Below are 17,942 nucleotides of genomic sequence, written 5' to 3' on the forward strand. Positions count from 1 at the left end.
ATATATATATATAAAGTCACCTTTTCTGAGGTTGTAAGTCTGCTTTTAAAAAATGTAAGTGCATTAGTCATTGCTATCACTTCTTCCAAAGGTATAAATTAAAAAAAATATAATGCCCAACTTAAACTATTCACACAGATGAAAATTGCAAAGACGTATGTTGCAAAGATATGAAAAGATATAAACTTTATTTGTTGCATTGTTGTCCGTCTCACAGAAAACATAACTGACATGGACACATTGTAAATATAGAGATTTCTCTTTGTGACAACTGAAAATATAAAAACAAAGATACAATATAACAAACACTAAATAAATGTTATAGTGAGGCCGCAGTTGTTGAAGCCTTGAAGATGTTGAAGATGTTTTCTCCTTCTAAGATGCATCTGAGATGTTGTGCTTATCACATATTTTGTTGACAGACAAACAAGCAGACATAAGGATACCATACAAAAAAATATATTTTTAATAACATTTACAAAAGAATTAATGTCCAAGACCAAGTCCTGGTGTGTGTTGGCTCATTTGTAAAGGCGATCAGAGAGCCACTCTGTTGTCTTTGGCCCATTTCTTCATGATGCGGATGATGTACTCAACTTGTGGGTTGCCAGTGCTTCTCAACATTGGCAAAACCTCCTTCAGTGTCTCTCTGAAAACAAACAAAGCAGAATAAAAAAGAAAAATATGAACATAGAAAATATGAGCAAAGTTCACAAACTCAGTCTCAGTCACTTAATGATGGTGCAAAACTTGGCTGAGCTACAGATGTTAATTTTAACCCTATAATATCATATTTGATACACAAATTTCTAAAACATCTAAATTTTCAATATGATCCTACAATCTACTACATTCCTTCTGGCATCTGATTGATAGTTTATACTTTTTAGCAAGTAAAAGGCCATTTAGTGTAATTCTAAAAAGAATTACACTAAATCAACCCTTCAGGTTGTGGTTCTTCTGTGAAAATATTTACAGATTTTTATAAAGTAAACGTAAAGAAAACGTAAAGAAAACCTTTATTTTGTTAATAATATTTTAAGATGACCCTTTACTGGACTAAAGGAACTTAGGTTTACTTGATTATTCATATATATATATATGAATAATCAAGAAAAAAAAAAAAAAGTTAAAATGTGAGTATCAAATAATATATCAGGCTTTTAATCATCACTGTACTGCATTGCATTTTATGTTTTGCCCCATAATAAAAACTAGATAGCTTTGATTATAAAACCAATCATTTAAATATCATCTTATTAAGACAGATTATTGGAAGATATATAGTGACTGACAACTGATAATTATATGCATTTTATGTACATAGTCTGCGCTGCTGTTATAAAGTAAATCTCATTGATTTACATTAAGCTATCAGAATTTAATTTTACTTTTTGGCCATATAAATATCAGCAACTTCACCGAATTGCATATTTTTGCTCAGTCTGGACCTCTGAATAAAAGGTATTTTTTGAGCTCTATACTCTCATATATGATAAGAGCAATAAAAGCCTAATGTGTATTATATTACTAATATATACTGTATAACCTAAAGATTCAATAAACAGTTCCATTTAAAAAAAAAAAAAAGTGACTTATTTCATATGTCAGGCTTTACAGGATCAAGTAAAGAACTAATAAGAGTCTAATAAGAATTTAGTTTAATAATCTGAACCTAATAATAATGGCCTTTAACTCGATTTAAACATTTCATTGCTCCGGTATGGCATTGGTTCATACCTAGACTCTCGGCCTGCCAGTATGAGCTGGAAGATCCCAACACATGCTCCACGCTTCCCCTCCCAGTACTCAGGGTTTTGATCCAGTCTCTCTAGAGCATCAAACGCTTTAGCTGCATAGTAGAACTGCCCCATCTGAAAAGAGGTCAGAGGATAAATATAAATAATCCAGTGAAACTTCAGAAGAAAACTTTTTTGGGGACACAACACGCAGAATTAGGGATGTAGAAGCAACAGCAAAACCTGAAGGTGTCTGAAGGACAGTGAGATGAACAAATGGTAAATGGTTATCCTCAGCTACTTGCAACAGCTTGCTTTAATTATTGCAATTTTCTTAGCAACCAAGTAAGAAAGTCATATGTCAGTGACACAGTGAAGCTGATATATTAATGAGAACGTGTTTACAGAATCAGAATGATAAAATCGCACCTTGTAGCAGTCATTTGCGATGAGCTGCAGGAGGCTGAATGGGTCAGATGAGGTTTCCAGCCTCAGATAAAGCTCCCAGGCCTGTCGAGCCTTCTGATTCATGATGTCTACAACAGAGGGGGGAGGATGACATCAGAGAGTGAGTGGTCTGATGTGTCTAGAAATGACTAATCAAAAAGAGTTGCCATGTTAAAGAAGTTTCCAAAGCCATTCATCTTCTTTACAGGCAAAGCAGAATTGAAAAATCTGCTGGCCACGGAACAAAACGGTCTAAAACTTTTGAAACACATAGAAGAACCTACAGCAGCGTGCCAACCAGCTCAGGTAAACGTAATCATTCTTGATCTTCTCACTCTGGATGACCAGGAACACCTGTTCACATTAAATTCAGATTTAGTCAGACTTGCAATTGGTTCCTAAATCATATAATATTTACTGAACCGCCGGTTGCTCTGTACCTCTTCAGCCTCCCTGTAGTTTCCCAGGGCAGCCTTGGCCTGGGCGTAGTTAAAGCTGAATGTGTCGTCGTTGTAGAAGTAACTCTGCCAAGAAACCAGATGAATATTTGAGGGTGATGTTTTAATGTTTCTGCTCTCAATTCAAACACCCTGATATGTGAATTACCTTGACTGAGTTGAGATATATTAGCACATCTTCAAACTGTTTCAGCAGGAAGAAACAAGAGGCCATACACTGCCTTCCCGGTATTGTGTCTTATATATATAAAAAAGACAACAGAAAATACATCATTATATGCGTTTTACATGTCCAGGACAAAATAAACTGCATCCTCTAATGTACAAAATCTATATTTTTAATTATGTTCGATAAAGCAAAAAAAGGCATATAGCATTCAAAATGAACATTCAACAAGCAAATAAAAAACAAAAAGCCTTTCTTTGGTGAGTAAATAAAGTTATTTTATTACGCTGTAATCAATCAATCTATCTATCTATAATAATAATAATGATAATAATAATAATAATAATATAATAAATATCATTATTATTATTATTATTTTTTATAATTTATTATTATTATATATAAATTTATAAATGTAAAGGAAACCAATAAAGAAACATTATGGTAATATTACTGTTGCACTGTAAAATAAAAAATAATGATTACTACATATTTAAATATTTATTAAATAATAAATTATTAAAAATGAATAATAATAATAATAATTAAACAATAAATTATTAAAAATAAAAATAATAATAATAATTATTATTATTATTCTTTTTTTTTTTTTTTTTTTACAGAACAACAGTAAAATTGCAATACTAATATTAATGGCTGTAATTTCTCTGCTTTCAAACATTTAACCATAGAGCTTTTATTTTGGCAGAAGCCTTATTTTGTTGATCACAGATCCTCATTACAATTTTTTTTTTCCATCAAAACATCAGCTGCTCATGAGTAAATAAACAGTGCCACCTAAATGACCTATTTTGGAGATTTTTTAAAATTGTTTTCAGATTGTTTTAAAACAGCGATTTTGCGTCCCTGCATTATAGACACAAATAATTTTAATAAAAATATTTATAAAATAATACTTTATTTTGACCATGTTAGGCACAAATTACATTTAGTACTAAAATAGAAAAGACATCTAATTGACAGCCACCTTTTCAGTCTAGGTTCAGGCATAGTTTGTGCCAAGAAAACAAACTCCCTTCCATACAGCACAGGGGCCCGGCTGCTGAACCAGCGCTAATATTGTTATTGTTAGCCTAAACAATGATGTTACCGCATTCACTGGCTGAGCCTCCAACCAGCTGGAAAAACTGCTGGGCAATTTTTAAATGGTCCCTCTGTAAAAAATACGCAAACATATAACGAGATAAGAGAACATGGATTTGAGAAACATGCACAAAGGCTTTGCTGAGAAATGGAGTTTGAGAGGAAATACTGTTATCTTCAAAACTGATATAAATAAACCCTACGAACCGATCCAATTTCTTGTCCCAAAGCAGCATTCACCACCCCCTTCAGAATATATTCCTGTGAATCACACCAGAGGATAACATGCTATCATTAGACCCACAATGTATTTAAAGGGTCATGAAATGCTAAAGCACATTTTTTTTTAAATTTCAACAACATATTTACAGGTTGCACATCAATAAAAACAACAATAGAACAACTCATTGTGTTTACTATTAAGGGGAATGTGGTTATCTTTTACATTTTTCTGAGCCATTTCGTTCTTCCGGTTTAAAAAACATAGTCAAACCAATGTCACAAAATGTGAGGTATATGCGTTAATTCAGAGTGGTGATTGGCTGCCGTGGCTGGAGAATGCGTGTCTACATCATTAGTTTCTGAGCTTTTCTCTGCATTATTCATGAGAATGAATTATTTTTATCCAATCACTGCACTGTATTATGCATGAGATCGCATTACAGCGGAGAATGTATGTAGTGTCTAGCCCAAACATGATGATAGAAAATAGTGGCATATGGTGGAAAATATTATTTGATTTGTTTATAATTGTCAGTCCATTCAAACTCGTATGTCCAAGATGATCACAGCAGATAAAACACTCTCTAATCAGTTATAACCCCTAATCTAGTCACCGAGAGAAAATAAAAAATAAGAGAAACAATCATTAGTGTGGCCTAAATACCTGGGGTGTGGTGGGCTCAAGGTCTTTGATGAGTTTGTAGGCCTCCTGAATGTCATCTAAAGTGAGATGACAAAGTTATTAACAAACCTGATAAGCCAGTCTCATTCTGCTACAGACAAAAGGCCACGCCTGATCAACATACCTTGTCTGAGATAATAGATGACCAGGTTGAGTCTAGCCTCTGATATGACGTCAATCAGAGGAGGCAAAACCTGCAAGGCCCCCTCACCCCCACGAAACACCACCAGATTGTGCTGAATGAGCTCTTTAGCAAACTGAAACGAGCTGGAGGAGATATCTATCAGGTTCTTCAACTCAGTCTGAAGAGTAAAGAGGGAGAAAAATGTTAAAAAGAGAATTTAAAACCACATGCAGTTTCCTCTAAAATGAGAAGACCTGAAACCAGTTTAACATTGTTTTCACTTAAAGGTGCCCTAGAATCAAAAATTGAATTTACCTTGGCATAGTTGAATAACAAGAGTTCAGTACATGGAAAAGACATACAATGAGTTTCAAACTCAATTGCTTCCTCCTTATGTAAATCTCATTTGTTTAAAAGACCTCCGAAAAACAGGCGTATCGCAACATAACACCGTGTTACGTAACAGTCGGGATCATTAATATGTACGCCCCCAATATTTGCATATGCCAGCCCATGTTCAAGGCATTAGACAAGGGCAGCCAGTATTAACGTCTGGATCTGTGCACAGCTGAATCATCAGACTAGGTAAGCAAGCAAGGACAATAGCGAAAAATGGCAGATGGAGCAATAATAACTGACATGATCCATGATAACATGATATTTTTAGTGATAATTTGTGAATTGTCTTTATAAATGTTTCGTTAACATGTTGCTAATGTACTGTTAAATGTGGTTAAAGTTACCATCGTTTATTACTGTATTCACGGAGACAAGAGAGCCGTCGCTATTTTCATTTTTAAACACTTGCAGTCTGTATAATTCATAAACACATCTTCATTCTTTATAAATCTCTCCAACAGTATGTAATGTTAGCCCGTTAGCCACGGAGCACTATCAAACTCATTCAGAATCAAATGTAAACATCCAAATAAATACTATACTGACGCATGCATGCAGTATGCATGACGAACATCTTGTAAAGATGAATTTGAGGGTTATATTAGCTGTGTGAACTTTGTAAATGCACTGTAATATAGTACAGCGCGTGATTTAAAGGGGCCGCGCGCTGAATCGGTGCATAGTTAATGATGCCCCAAAATAGGCAGTTAAAAAAATTAATTAAAATCTATGGGGTATTTTGAGCTGAAACTTCACAGACACATTCAGGGGACACCTTAGACTTATATTACATCTTGTAAAAACTGGTTTTAGGGCACCTTTAATATTACTACACTTCACATTTCAAATCATGGATGGGTAAAATTAAGTGCTACATTATTTCTACTGAATATTCAGTTTCACTCAAAAACACACAACACAAATACACAACAGTTTGAAGGTTTGAAGTCAGTAGGATTTTTTTTTAATGCAGCAAGGAAAGGTAGGGTAGGCAATTTCTAGCTTTGAAAACAAGATCCCACCCTCCCTCAAAAAGCCACGCCTCCTCCACAACATATGAACACACACAGCAGAATCTGCAAAGCATCACGAGATGAGAGACGGTGGTAAATTACTTCCACAGAAGATATATGTACACGTTTTAATATTTAGACAACTTCTATTATTGATTGCTATCAGGATGTGAAGAGAGTTTCAACCAGTATAACAAAAAGTGTTTATATAAAAAAAAAAATTTGCCTACCTTATCTTTAAACTGATCAAAACAAAAGTGACAGTAACGTTTTTGTATTTTTAAAAAAAATATATATATATATATATATATATATATATATATATATATATATATATATATATATATATATATATATATATATGTATGAATAGAAAGTTCAAAAGAACAGCATTTATTTAAAAAAAAAAAAAAATAATAATTTGTATTTAAAAAAAATATATTATATATATATATATATATATATATATATATATATATATATATATATATATACACACACATATATATATATATATATATATACATATATATACACACACACACACACATATATATATATATATATATATATATATTTTTTTTTTTTTTTAATACATATATTTTAATACATATATATATATATTTTAAATAAATGCCGTTCTTTTGAACTTTCTATTCAACAAAGTATCAAGGTTTTCACAAATATAGTAGGCAACACAAAAGTTTTAGACTTTTGAAATTTTTCTTTAGAAACCAAATCAGCATATTAGAATGATTTCTGAAGGAACATGTGACTACGAAGCCCCTTAAGGGACATGGTGGTGGAAAAAAAATATGAGATGGGAGGAAAAATAATAAGTCAATGCTTTTGCGTTCTGCCGAGAAACTCACAAAACCCTTTGAGGTGTTTGCGAGCAAACGCAAAGTTTCTCGGGGGAACGCAAAACATTTGCGAGTGAACGCAAAATAATTGTCAAATAATTTTTCCTCCATCTCATATTTTTATCCTTTAGGAGCTCCATTTGTGACACTGAAGACTGGAGTAATGATGCTGAAAATTCAGCTTTGCCATCACAGGAATAAGTTGCATTTTTATTCAAATAGAAAACAGTTATTTGAAATTGTAATAATGTTTCACAATATTACTGTATTTTTGATCAAATAAACATAGTCATGGTACGCATAAGAAATTTCTTTTACAAAAACATTTTAAAAATCTTACCTTTGAACAGTAGCGTATGTCACATTACCGAATGTAAATGCGTCGTCAAAAGTCATCAAAATAACTTTGGTCTTGACTACACAATCTCAGCCCCTAATGTCATAAAATAATTAGTATACTAGTATACATGTTAGTGTAACTGACCTCAGCCGCTTTGCCATTGTAGAGTCTGAAGTGGTTGCAGGCTTTGAGGTTGAGGGCGACAGTAGAGTCAGGAACACTCTGCAGATACACGGCCAACACCTCCTGAGACACGTCATAATAATCCAGCTTATAGTAACACAGAGCCACATACACATTCAGGGCAAGAAAGTCCCTGTAGAATTTGAGAGAGACGAATCATTAGTCCATGTTGTGCTGTTGACTTTCAGTGTAATAAAAACATGTTTTATATGATTATATTTTAGTATAAATGCATTCTATTGTTTCTCAGAGATGCTAGTTCAGATGTTGACATGATGAAGATGTGTCGTGAAGCACCTGTTCTGCAGTAAGATGCGTTTGTAGATGTCAATGGCCTCCTGGTAATGAGAGCGCATGTAGTGAATGGAAGCCAAGCTCAGTTGATCCTCTGTCACGTCCTCCAGGTTCTGATGGAAACCCATCAGCTTCTTTTCATCATTGAACTTCAGAGAGCCGAACAAAGCAGATAATACCATTATCATCAGATGCGCGACCATAATAATGTCACGTAGGGGATGAAATATTATGGAAAAACTGACCTTATGAGCTAAATGAAAGAGTAGGCGATTCTGAAGCTGAGATTTTGGCCCTGAAAAAGACAGTATGTTATAATGTTTGGATGATAAGCTACAAAAAAAATATATATATTTCTAATAAATGCAGTTCTTTCTATTCATAAAAGAATCCTGAAAAAAATGTACGATGGTTTCCAGAAATATATGAAGCAGCACAACTGTTTTTAAAATTGATAATTATAATAAATGTTTCTTGAGCAGCAATTTGAATGATTTCTGAAGGATCATGTGACACTGAAGACTGGAGTAATGATGCTGAATATTCATCATAAAAATAAAATAAATATATTAAAACAGAAAGCAGTTATTTTAAATTATACTGCCTTTTTTATCAAATAAAGAAGAGACTTCTTTCAAAAACATTTACAAATCTCATCGACCCCAAACTTTTGAAAAGTTGTGAAGACAAACCTTTTAGCGCTGCCTCCTCCGCCTCTTTATAAAGCCCCAGGAAAAAGAGAGAACAGCCCAGATATACCCAAACATCCTCTGGACACTCCGGCCTCAAAGTGAGCGCCTTGTACTCCTGAATAAATGTAACAAGTAAGAATATTTCATGTTACAAACAACCAATTTCAAATGACAATAGTGTCCCCCAACCTCGCTCTTTAAAGGGATAGTTCACCAAAAAAAAAAAAGAAAATTCTGTTATTTACTCACCCTCAAGTTGATCCAAACCTGTATGAATTTATTTGCTCTGCTGAACACAAAGGAAGATATTTAGAAGAATGTTTGTAACCAAGCAGATCTTGCCCCCTATAGACTACCATAGTATTTTTTTTCTTACTATGGTAGTCATATGGGGGGCGAGATCTGTTTGGTTACAAACATTCTTCAGAATATCTTCTTTTGTGTTCATCAGAACAAAGAAATTTATACAGGTTTGGATCAACTTGAGGGTGAGTAAATGATGATAAAATTTTCATTTTTCGATGAACGATCCCTTTAAATGTGATTTATCCCCTGATAAACAGATAGGTTCCAATATCCTTCAGTTTCTGCAGACTCTCTTTCACTAACCTCCATTGCTCTCTTATGGTCCCCCAAATGAAAAGCACAGTAGCCGATCCAAAGGTCTGCATGCTCCACTGACTCTCCGCCATTACGCTGGAACTGATATTACAGAGAGTTTAGTGTACGAAGGTTTGTAAGATCATATAAATAGCATAGAGTTAGTTCTTAGTTCTCATGTGGTTGTTTTTGTACCTCTAATAGAGTCAGAGCTCCCAGGTAGTCTCTTTGGTTTAGATAATCCTCGAGTCTTGGAATCTTTTTCGTTTTATTTTTCTTTTTCTTCTCATTAGAGCCGGTGGACGCCTCACCACCCACTGCTGGCTTCATCCGTGACAAGAGCTTCAGAACAGAAACAAGAGTTTGATGCTATCAGGATGTAAAACAGTTCAGCTAAATTATATATTTCATTATAAGTGTACATATGTACTCCAGGTTGTAATCATTCATGTACATAACTATTTATCCACTCATTTAGAACAATATCCTGAGCCAATCTACTTATTTTTTCCTAAGCATGTGCATATTTTGTGCATGTTTAATCATTGGCTATTTCACACAACATTTGCACAATCCTTGCACATTAGTCATGAACTGCAGCTCATCTTTGCAGAAAGTGACTATTTTTTAAGTATCTATTGCATTCATTGTAGATAGTACTAAATACTATTATATAGTATACTATAACTATTATATAGTATACACTACTGTTCAAAAGTTTGGGGTTGGTAAGATTTTTTAAAACTTTTTGAAAGAAATCTCATGCTCACACAGGCTGCATTTATAACTATGAACTATTATTACAGTTAAAAAAAAAACTGTTGTCTATTTTAATATATTTTTATACTGATAGTAATTTTGTACATTAAAATGTTAAAGCCATTACTCTAGTCTTCAGTGTCACATGATCCTTCAGAAATCATTCTAATATGCTAATTTGGTGCTCAAGAAACTTTTCTTACTATTATCAATGTTGAAAACAGTTGTAAGGTTACTGCTTAATATTTTTTACATTCTTCGAAATCTTTGACGAATACAAAGTGCAAAAGAACAGCATTTATTTGAAATAGAAATCTTTTGTAAAATGAATTTAGATTAGTTTTTTAATATTTGAAACTAGGAATATATATATTAGTTCAAAAAGTAAAGACACCAGCAAAACAAATCTTTAATAATAACCCATACAAAAAATAACCATGGTTTTAATAGGGATAAAAAAAAACAAAAAACATGGTTATTGTAGTTATTCCATAGTAATCACAAATTAACCATGGTTTTGCTTTAAAAACCATAGTTTAACTATGGTATTTGTGTGGTTATACAAATGGTAATTAATACGCCAAAAAGACATGGTTTTACTATAATAAAGCTATGGTTAATTTTCATAAGGGAATGATTTCTTAAAGTATCCTTAAAATGAGCATATGTTCTTGAATAAAAAACGCAATTACGCTTGCTTGCTGCATTTTATTGTATGATTTTAATAACAAACCCAAAGCAGCAGAGAGTATATGTTGGTTGATACTCACCATGGTGATGTTTCACTGTCCCCAAACACACAGTCCTGAAACTAGCCTGTTAGCCAGTCATTTTACTATCACTCTGACCACCATAAAGCCGAAAAAATGAATCACTAGATCTACAAACAACGCTGACTTCGATGACCGTTAATCCAGGAACAGTATTTTCTGTAGATGAGGTGAACTAGCCAGATAGCCTAATGGCTAGCAAACTTGCTAAGCGAATATGTTTAGGTGTGCATACAAGATCTTAAGCAGATCCGCGTTCACTTTTGAACAACACACCCGGTCCTATCTCCTGAATTAAATCAAATGATATATAATAACACGAGTATGAATAAATTTGCTCGTGGAGTTGTGTGCATTTTCCCTAGCTAATCTCGACTGCCATGTTTGGCGGCGCGGCGTCACGCTGTTGCTACGCAACCCACTCTTCACTAGATCAATGACAAAAGACCACCATCATGTGATGTGATTCGTGCAGCGCTTTGCCGTTTGTTTTTAATCAAAAAATGATTAAAATATCAGAGATGCCAAAGAAAATATATATGAGTCAACCAGAAATACAAATATGACTGTTTATTATTATTATCATTTATAAATATACTATATTGACGTACTGCAAACGTAAAAGCCCCAGTGGCCTAATGGATAAGGCACTGGCCTCCTAAGCCAGGGATTGTGGGTTCGAGTCCCATCTGGGGTGGAATGTTTTCGTTATACCTCAAACAATACGACCATTTGATTGGTAAATAGACCCGCAGTATGTCCCAACACACAAAAAGCAAAACAGGTTATTAATCAAAAAAAACGTGGAAATCTGAATCAAACATTTCAGTTCATAAGACCATTTTGTTTAAATTTCATTCTGTTCCCTCATTTCTGCTTCATGAACTGACCACGGCTGGACTGATAAGCAAACAAATTTGGAATACAAGTGCTAAATTGTTCAACTCGATGTTTGAGGACTGTTTGAAAGGTTTGTTACCTATATTTTGCCCAAGGCTGTTTTGGCTTAAGATATACACCAGTAATACACCAGTTTATAAAAGCTATTTAAATATCCTAATTAAACTAATCCTAATCCCCATCTGTGAAACCAGGCCTAAATGTGAATTGGTACCACCATTTGCAATCAAATAAAGCTTCACAACATTACAAACAATACAAGTGAAATACTTGGATTAGATTTGTCACAATATCATCCATATTGTGATAAATCTAATCCAAGTATTTCACTTGTATTATTGAATGGCTCAGAAGAAAATCCAATTACAACTGACTTAGTGATTTCAGTGGTCACATATTGAATGACTGCTACCCAATGCAACCTGTCACTCAAGTGTCTGTACCCTGTTAGGGTTTATTATATAATACTGTTCAGCTGACCTCATCCCTTCATTAAGCCATCACTTAAAATATGTCCGTGCCATCGTTGTGTCTCAAAATACAAATTTTTTTTTTTTTTTTTTCATAGGGTGTTTATAAAAGCTACTTAAATGTCCCAATTAAAGTAAGGCCTAATCCTGTTTTAGCTCTAACCAGGCCCACATTTCACAAGACTTAAAGCATATCCATCTACATCCATAATGTCTGACTTTTATAATTACAGATGTAGATGCAGAAAAGGTGGACCTGGTAATCTTAAAAAAAAAAAAACAAAAAAAAAAAAAACAAACAAACAAAAAAAAAACCCACTATGCTGTTGAGCCTTAATTACTTGTTCAAATAAATGCATCAGAAGCAAGATTTTAAACAATCAAATTTATTGATTCACAAGCATAACACCAGGTTAACGCTTCACTTAAGACCAGTCAGCAGCGGTGCCGCCCCAGTCTCCGGCCTGAGCGGTGGGGGCAGCAGACCAATCCTCAGTGGCAGGCTGAGCACTCCAGTCCTCTGTTGAAGAGAAAGAAAAATTCAAAGTTACCCCAAATGTTACATAGACTTCAAACTTGTGCATTGTTAAGTCTATTCTAACATGTCAATTTGATCTCAAAAAGAGGGAAAACGTTGCTTACCTGCAAACACCTCAGCAGGTGCAGCTTTGGCAGGAGCTGAAGTTCAGAAAAGTTGATTATTAGTTCACAGTCATTTTTCATAGCATCATCAAGTTACATTTAGTTCATATATAATTGCTTGAAACACTTTTGTTCACCCAAAACTGTTCAATTAACTATAATTTGTGGGGAAATTAGTATAAAAGGCAGCTTACCCTCTATGCCAGCTGGGAACTGCTGGATGGGCACAGATGGAACCTGAACACCTTCAGACCAGTCAGCAACCTCAGGCTGGTTGAAGTCGGGAACAGGAGCGGTCCATTCACCCTGGAACTCCTCCTTACCAACAGCCTTCTCAGCAGCAGCCTGCTCTTCCTTCTCAATCTAGAGGCGGAGCAAAATCAGTCACACAATAAGCACATTTTGAATAATAAACAAGTGATGCTATAAAGCTACAACAGAACTGATTCTGAATGTTTGTTGGATATTTAAATTTGCCATATCGGTTTCACAGACTATTACATGGCAGATACAGATTCAACATTTGACAAATACACTAAACATTTGATAAAATTCAACTTAGGAAAAACTAGTTTATATACACAACTCTATAAAAGATCCTTAATGTACTTGTTTTTCTTGGTACATCTTACAAAATAAGCCGTTTAAAGCTTGTACTGATAAAGTTTGTCATCTTATGACATTAGCACATTACCTGTCAGTGTCCCTTTTTAGTGCCCCAAATACTTTAGTAACCAAAGTTTAAACAATTTATCCTGTGAAAAGTTCTGAAATCAGAAATTTTACCATGGAAACAACTTTAAACCTTTTTTAAAGCTCAACTTCAAATTTGAAACTTCAACATATGGCTTAGATTTAAGCAATTTTAGAGTTGAAATTATTTTGTAAAATATATACCTTGTATAAAAAAATTTTTAGTTCAGGACAATTGCTTTACAGTAAACTTAAACTTTACATCTGAGTATACAAAATTCCACGTACCTCTTCGGGATCTCTGTAGAAGTACAGATCAGGCATGACCTCCCATGGGTGCTCTCTGGAGATGGTGCCCCTCATCCTCAGCACCTCTCTGGCCAACATCCACCACATCAAACCCACAGAGTGGGGACCCTAAAACACAACACATTTAAAACTATAACATTTGTACACTTGGCAGATGCTTTTATCCAAAGCAAACTGCATTGCATTCAGAGTAAACTTTTTCCAGTTCTTGCTTCGCCTGGGAATCGAACCCTGAACGAATTGTTCACAATAAGATACAGTAGTCAACATTTGAAGTGGATCAATACCTTTCATCAAAGTTGTCCTAAAACCTTCTTCTTAGGACATCTTTGATGAACTTTTTTGATCCACTTCAAATGTTGACTACTCTATATAATATGCATTTAGAAAACAGATGGGTTCGATTTCCCTGGCACCATGCTCTGCTGTTTGAACTTCCCACAGAACCAAACATTGCATGCATTAACAGTTGGGTTTCTCATTCATACCTTGTTGTTGCATGGGATAGCAATGTCGACGTATCTCAGAGGGGAGTCTGTGTTGCAGAGGGCAATGGTTGGGATGTTGACGTAAGAGGCTTCGGTCAGCGGCTGGTGGTCAGCGCGAGGATCTGTCACGATCAGGAGGCGGGGCTCCCTGAAAGCAGCCTGAATCTGATTGGTGAAGGTTCCGGGTGTGAAACGACCAGCGAAGGTGGTCGCGCCAGTGGCAGAGGCGAACTTGAGCACGGCCCTCTGACAGGAAAGAGCGGTGACAATCAACATCACTGAAATCACCCCAACAGTCATGTTCACAAAGAAAACATCCAGTAAAAACATTGTGGCTCAGGTCACTATCAAACCCCAGTCATGGAGCAAAGCCCTCATGGTGTTAGCGAAATCCCGGCCGAGTCACTCTAGCACACTTCCGACACCCAAACACCGACAACAGTGCCAGGTTTTAATAGTGTGCCCATCTAAAAAGCGTTTTATTTTTAAACATGCTGACGTTATCTAGTCGCTGAGTTTGACAATTACCTGGCCAGTGTTTCTGGAGGAGATAACGCACACATCGGCTGGATTCTCAATGGCAACGATAGCACGAGCAGCCAACAGCAGTTTCTCCCAGGTCTTTTTAAGGTTGATGATGTACACGCCTGCAGAAATGCAAAAGTCAGATCGGTTATGGCAAGGGTAGCAAAACTATCACCCGAACACTCTTGAAAAAAAACAAATCTTCTTGAAGTACCCCAAGATCAAGCTAATCTTCCATATTTTAACAAATTCACGGTTCACATAATCACAATCTGTCAGTTAATGGTCAAATGGAGTTAAAGGTGCAGTACGTAATAATTCTGTCCACTAGAGGCCTATTCAAAACAAAGGCGTAGTTTGATGACGTCAGTTTGAGAGCGGAATCTTGGGACATGCGGTCTTCACCTCAACGGATGGGGCAAAAGAACAGGGATTGGACTCGGGAACAAATCATGTTCATGGATTTGATTATTAACGTTACTGTAGTGTGAAGCAGAGCAGGACCGAGTGTTGTGGAGCTGAACGAGGCCACTGGAGTGATTGCGCAACGCACGCCTCATGAGCAGCGGGACTTTTATTATGACACAGTCACCACCGTCGCTATTCCGGTCATGAGTATGAGGTAACAGCTCTGTTTATCATATTAGATACATTTGTGTTAAAAATATGTAGTATCTAATATGTGAGTGTGTTAAAAATTATGTTATAATGTTACTCGGTGCATTTGTTTGGCGGCTGCTGTGAGACACTTGTTTAAGATACACTGCAGTAAGATAGATCGATTTTAGAATATATTAAATGCTGGATGGCTTGTGTTGACAAATGGCATGCAATTAATTTTAAAACGTACTGCATGGAGAAAAAAAAAAAAAAAAAAAAAAGACTAAACTTGAGCTATATAACAATTCGTTTTCTGTCTATAAATATATCAAAACAGTAGTTCCCTTGTCTATTAAAACGTGTAATATATTAAAGTGTCTTTGGTGTTTCCATGGTTTCTACAAAATAACCGAAAACCGAGGGTAACGTGGGTATGACGCAATTGACAGGAGACTCCTCACACGTTCCGGAGCCTTGGTTAAAATTGCAATTCTCTCATGATTTACAAATAGTTGGAAACATTTGGGATATTTTAAGTACTCAAGTGAACAAAATATATACACTGGCCTAATGGTTTTTGGATATTTTACTGCAAAAAATTACATATTGCACCTTTAAATAATTTCATCTTTTGTTTTATTTTGATAATTTTATTAATTTTTAACTATTTAAGCACTATATTAATACAGTTGTAGTTTAAATGTCATAACACTACTAATTTGGATGAATGTAGCTCTGGCCACTATCAAACCCCAGTCATAGGGCGCATCAGCCCTCATGGTGTTAGCGAAAACCCAGCTGAATCACTTTAGCACACTTCCGACACCCAAACACCGACATCAGTGCCAGGCTTTAACTGTGTGCGTGTTGTTTACAGATTCAAGACCAATCTTTCATCATTATCACCTGAGATGCTATACATGTTCAATGCCAACTCAATGAGGAAACGTAACATTCCTTATATCAACAAAGGTATAGTTAAACATTGATAAAACACCTGCAAGGCATTTCTAAGGCATATTCTAGTCTTCTAGCGCTTCTTACCGTCACTCTTTCTTTTGTAGACGTAGTGCTCCATCTGGAAGTCCAGGTTGGTACCTCCCAGATGGGTTCCTGCGGCCAGGAACTTCAGCACATCCTCCTCCTTCATTTGAAGGACATCCAGACCTCCGGACATCGTGACCACTTTCCCTGTGTAACGAGTTTAGTGGGAGAGCTGGAAGAAAATATAACAACATACAGGGTTAGTCGAGAAGTTGATAAGTGGAACATTTTCTAACTTGAATTTGGATGAATGTAGCTCTGGCCACTATCAAACCCCAGTCATAGGGCGCATCAGCCCTCATGGTGTTAGCGAAAACCCAGCTGGATCACTTTAGCACACTTCCGACACCCAAACACCGACATCAGTGTCAGGTTTTAACAGTGTGCGTGATGTTTACAAATTCAAGGCAGATATTGCATTATTAGCACGTGAGATGCTACACATACTCGCGCCAATTAATTGAGGAAATGTATAACTTAATCCAACAACTGACTAAAATAGACTATAAAAAACTAAGTAGAAACATAATGTCTATCAAAATACACGAGTTAATTAAATCTCACGATTGACCACCGCGCGCGCACTACACTGACTGTAGTCGTACACGCGCTTCCTTGCGCGAGATCACACGTCGCGTTTAAGGCCTTCATATTTTAAGGGAAGTGGCGCAAACTTAACGTTTAACATAACATCTGATGAGTATTTACAATTATAACCTTTATTCAAAAAAGTCTGACTCAAATAGACGTTTAAAAGTCGTCAAAATGATACATTTTCTGCTCACCACGAGACAACGCCGTATGGAGTTCTGCACCTCACGGCGAAAAGAGGGCGGGATAAGGAAATGACGTAGATTATATACCAGAGTGGCCACCAATCATATTAGGGAGGTTTCTTGCTCTCTGCATTTCTCCTGTCTACCCAAGACATTAACATACTACCCCCTACTGGAGGAGGATATTACATGTGATCGGCCTAAAACTAAAGCCATAAAAACATTTTCTTTACTAAAAATAATAATAAAAAAAAAAAATTCTAAAAATAATAATAACTAAAACATTACTCATTTTGCTTAATTTGCAACATTACACCATCCTGCTGGTTTATGATGGACATTATTGAGATATTATTTCCGAGATCCTAGCTGGTTTCTGATGCAGTTAGGTAAATAAATGCTGACAGGAGTCTCTCATAACTCAAAGAGCTCATGAGGTCTGGTGTCTGAGTTATAGTTACAGCTCCCCTTTTGATGTGTGTCATTGCAGTGATTCAGCCCTCATACCTGACCCCATTTAATATGTCTGGCTGGATGTCTGGGGACACTGATGGCTTTCAGACTGTCAGTTTTTGTGCCATCAGCAGAGCACAGCATAACAGTGACGCAAGACCACTTTGTGCCACGCTAACAGTATACT

General features: G+C 35.6%; 2 protein-coding genes and 4 non-coding genes across 7 annotated transcripts; 1 reads left to right on the forward strand and 5 right to left on the reverse strand.

Annotated features, from left to right (window-relative positions):
• Positions 1-160: 160 nt before the first annotated feature.
• On the reverse strand, positions 161-11,304 carry ttc26 (tetratricopeptide repeat domain 26). Of its 2 annotated transcripts, XM_048200348.1 has the most exons (17): positions 10,856-11,303; positions 9,522-9,668; positions 9,336-9,428; positions 8,727-8,841; positions 8,280-8,329; positions 8,038-8,183; positions 7,702-7,873; positions 4,943-5,120; positions 4,801-4,856; positions 4,122-4,175; positions 3,922-3,985; positions 2,793-2,881; positions 2,627-2,710; positions 2,471-2,540; positions 2,169-2,275; positions 1,741-1,874; positions 161-649 (listed from the first exon to the last, which is right to left on the reverse strand). In XM_048200348.1, exons 1-17 carry the CDS (start codon positions 10,856-10,858, stop codon positions 538-540), a joined length of 1,674 nt encoding a protein of 557 aa, XP_048056305.1. In that variant the 5' UTR covers positions 10,859-11,303; the 3' UTR covers positions 161-537. The 2 variants fall into 2 exon arrangements, with proteins under 2 accessions (XP_048056305.1, XP_048056306.1); XM_048200349.1 differs by lacking the exons at positions 161-649; positions 1,741-1,874 and having other exon boundaries at positions 2,194-2,335; positions 10,856-11,304.
• Positions 11,305-11,479: 175 nt separating this feature from the next.
• trnar-ccu lies at positions 11,480-11,552 on the forward strand. The gene has a single exon. It is a non-coding gene; the product is annotated as a tRNA-Arg (tRNA).
• Positions 11,553-12,595: 1,043 nt separating this feature from the next.
• rpsa (ribosomal protein SA) lies at positions 12,596-17,464 on the reverse strand. The gene is made up of 8 exons (XM_048200350.1): positions 17,312-17,464; positions 16,527-16,698; positions 14,886-15,004; positions 14,358-14,603; positions 13,849-13,977; positions 13,062-13,230; positions 12,868-12,903; positions 12,596-12,745 (listed from the first exon to the last, which is right to left on the reverse strand). Exons 2-8 carry the CDS (start codon positions 16,657-16,659, stop codon positions 12,651-12,653), a joined length of 927 nt encoding a protein of 308 aa, XP_048056307.1. The 5' UTR covers positions 16,660-16,698; positions 17,312-17,464; the 3' UTR covers positions 12,596-12,650.
• LOC125274507 lies at positions 14,685-14,823 on the reverse strand. Its single transcript, XR_007186268.1, has one exon. It is a non-coding gene; the product is annotated as a small nucleolar RNA SNORA62/SNORA6 family (small nucleolar RNA).
• Positions 16,208-16,349, reverse strand: LOC125274506. The gene has a single exon (XR_007186267.1). It is a non-coding gene; the product is annotated as a small nucleolar RNA SNORA62/SNORA6 family (small nucleolar RNA).
• Positions 16,775-16,916, reverse strand: LOC125274505. Its single transcript, XR_007186266.1, has one exon. It is a non-coding gene; the product is annotated as a small nucleolar RNA SNORA62/SNORA6 family (small nucleolar RNA).
• Positions 17,465-17,942: the final 478 nt, after the last annotated feature.

This window comes from Megalobrama amblycephala, linkage group LG8, assembly GCF_018812025.1.
Source record: "Megalobrama amblycephala isolate DHTTF-2021 linkage group LG8, ASM1881202v1, whole genome shotgun sequence".
Taxonomy (NCBI): domain Eukaryota; kingdom Metazoa; phylum Chordata; class Actinopteri; order Cypriniformes; family Xenocyprididae; genus Megalobrama; species Megalobrama amblycephala.

Coding starts and splice junctions, on each gene's coding strand:
- rpsa (XM_048200350.1), bottom strand. CDS start 16,659: ATGTCCGGAGGTCTGGATGTCCTTCAAATGAAGGAGGAGGATGTGCTG. Junction 14,604..14,885: donor CCTCCAGAAACACTGGCCAG/GTAATTGTCAAA, acceptor CTTTCCTGTCAG/AGGGCCGTGCTCAAGTTCGC. Junction 12,904..13,061: donor GTTCCCAGCTGGCATAGAGG/GTAAGCTGCCTT, acceptor TCTGAACTTCAG/CTCCTGCCAAAGCTGCACCT.
- ttc26 (XM_048200348.1), bottom strand. Junction 2,882..3,921: donor AGGCTCAGCCAGTGAATGCG/GTAACATCATTG, acceptor TATATATATAAG/ACACAATACCGGGAAGGCAG. Junction 2,711..2,792: donor TATATCTCAACTCAGTCAAG/GTAATTCACATA, acceptor GTTTCTTGGCAG/AGTTACTTCTACAACGACGA.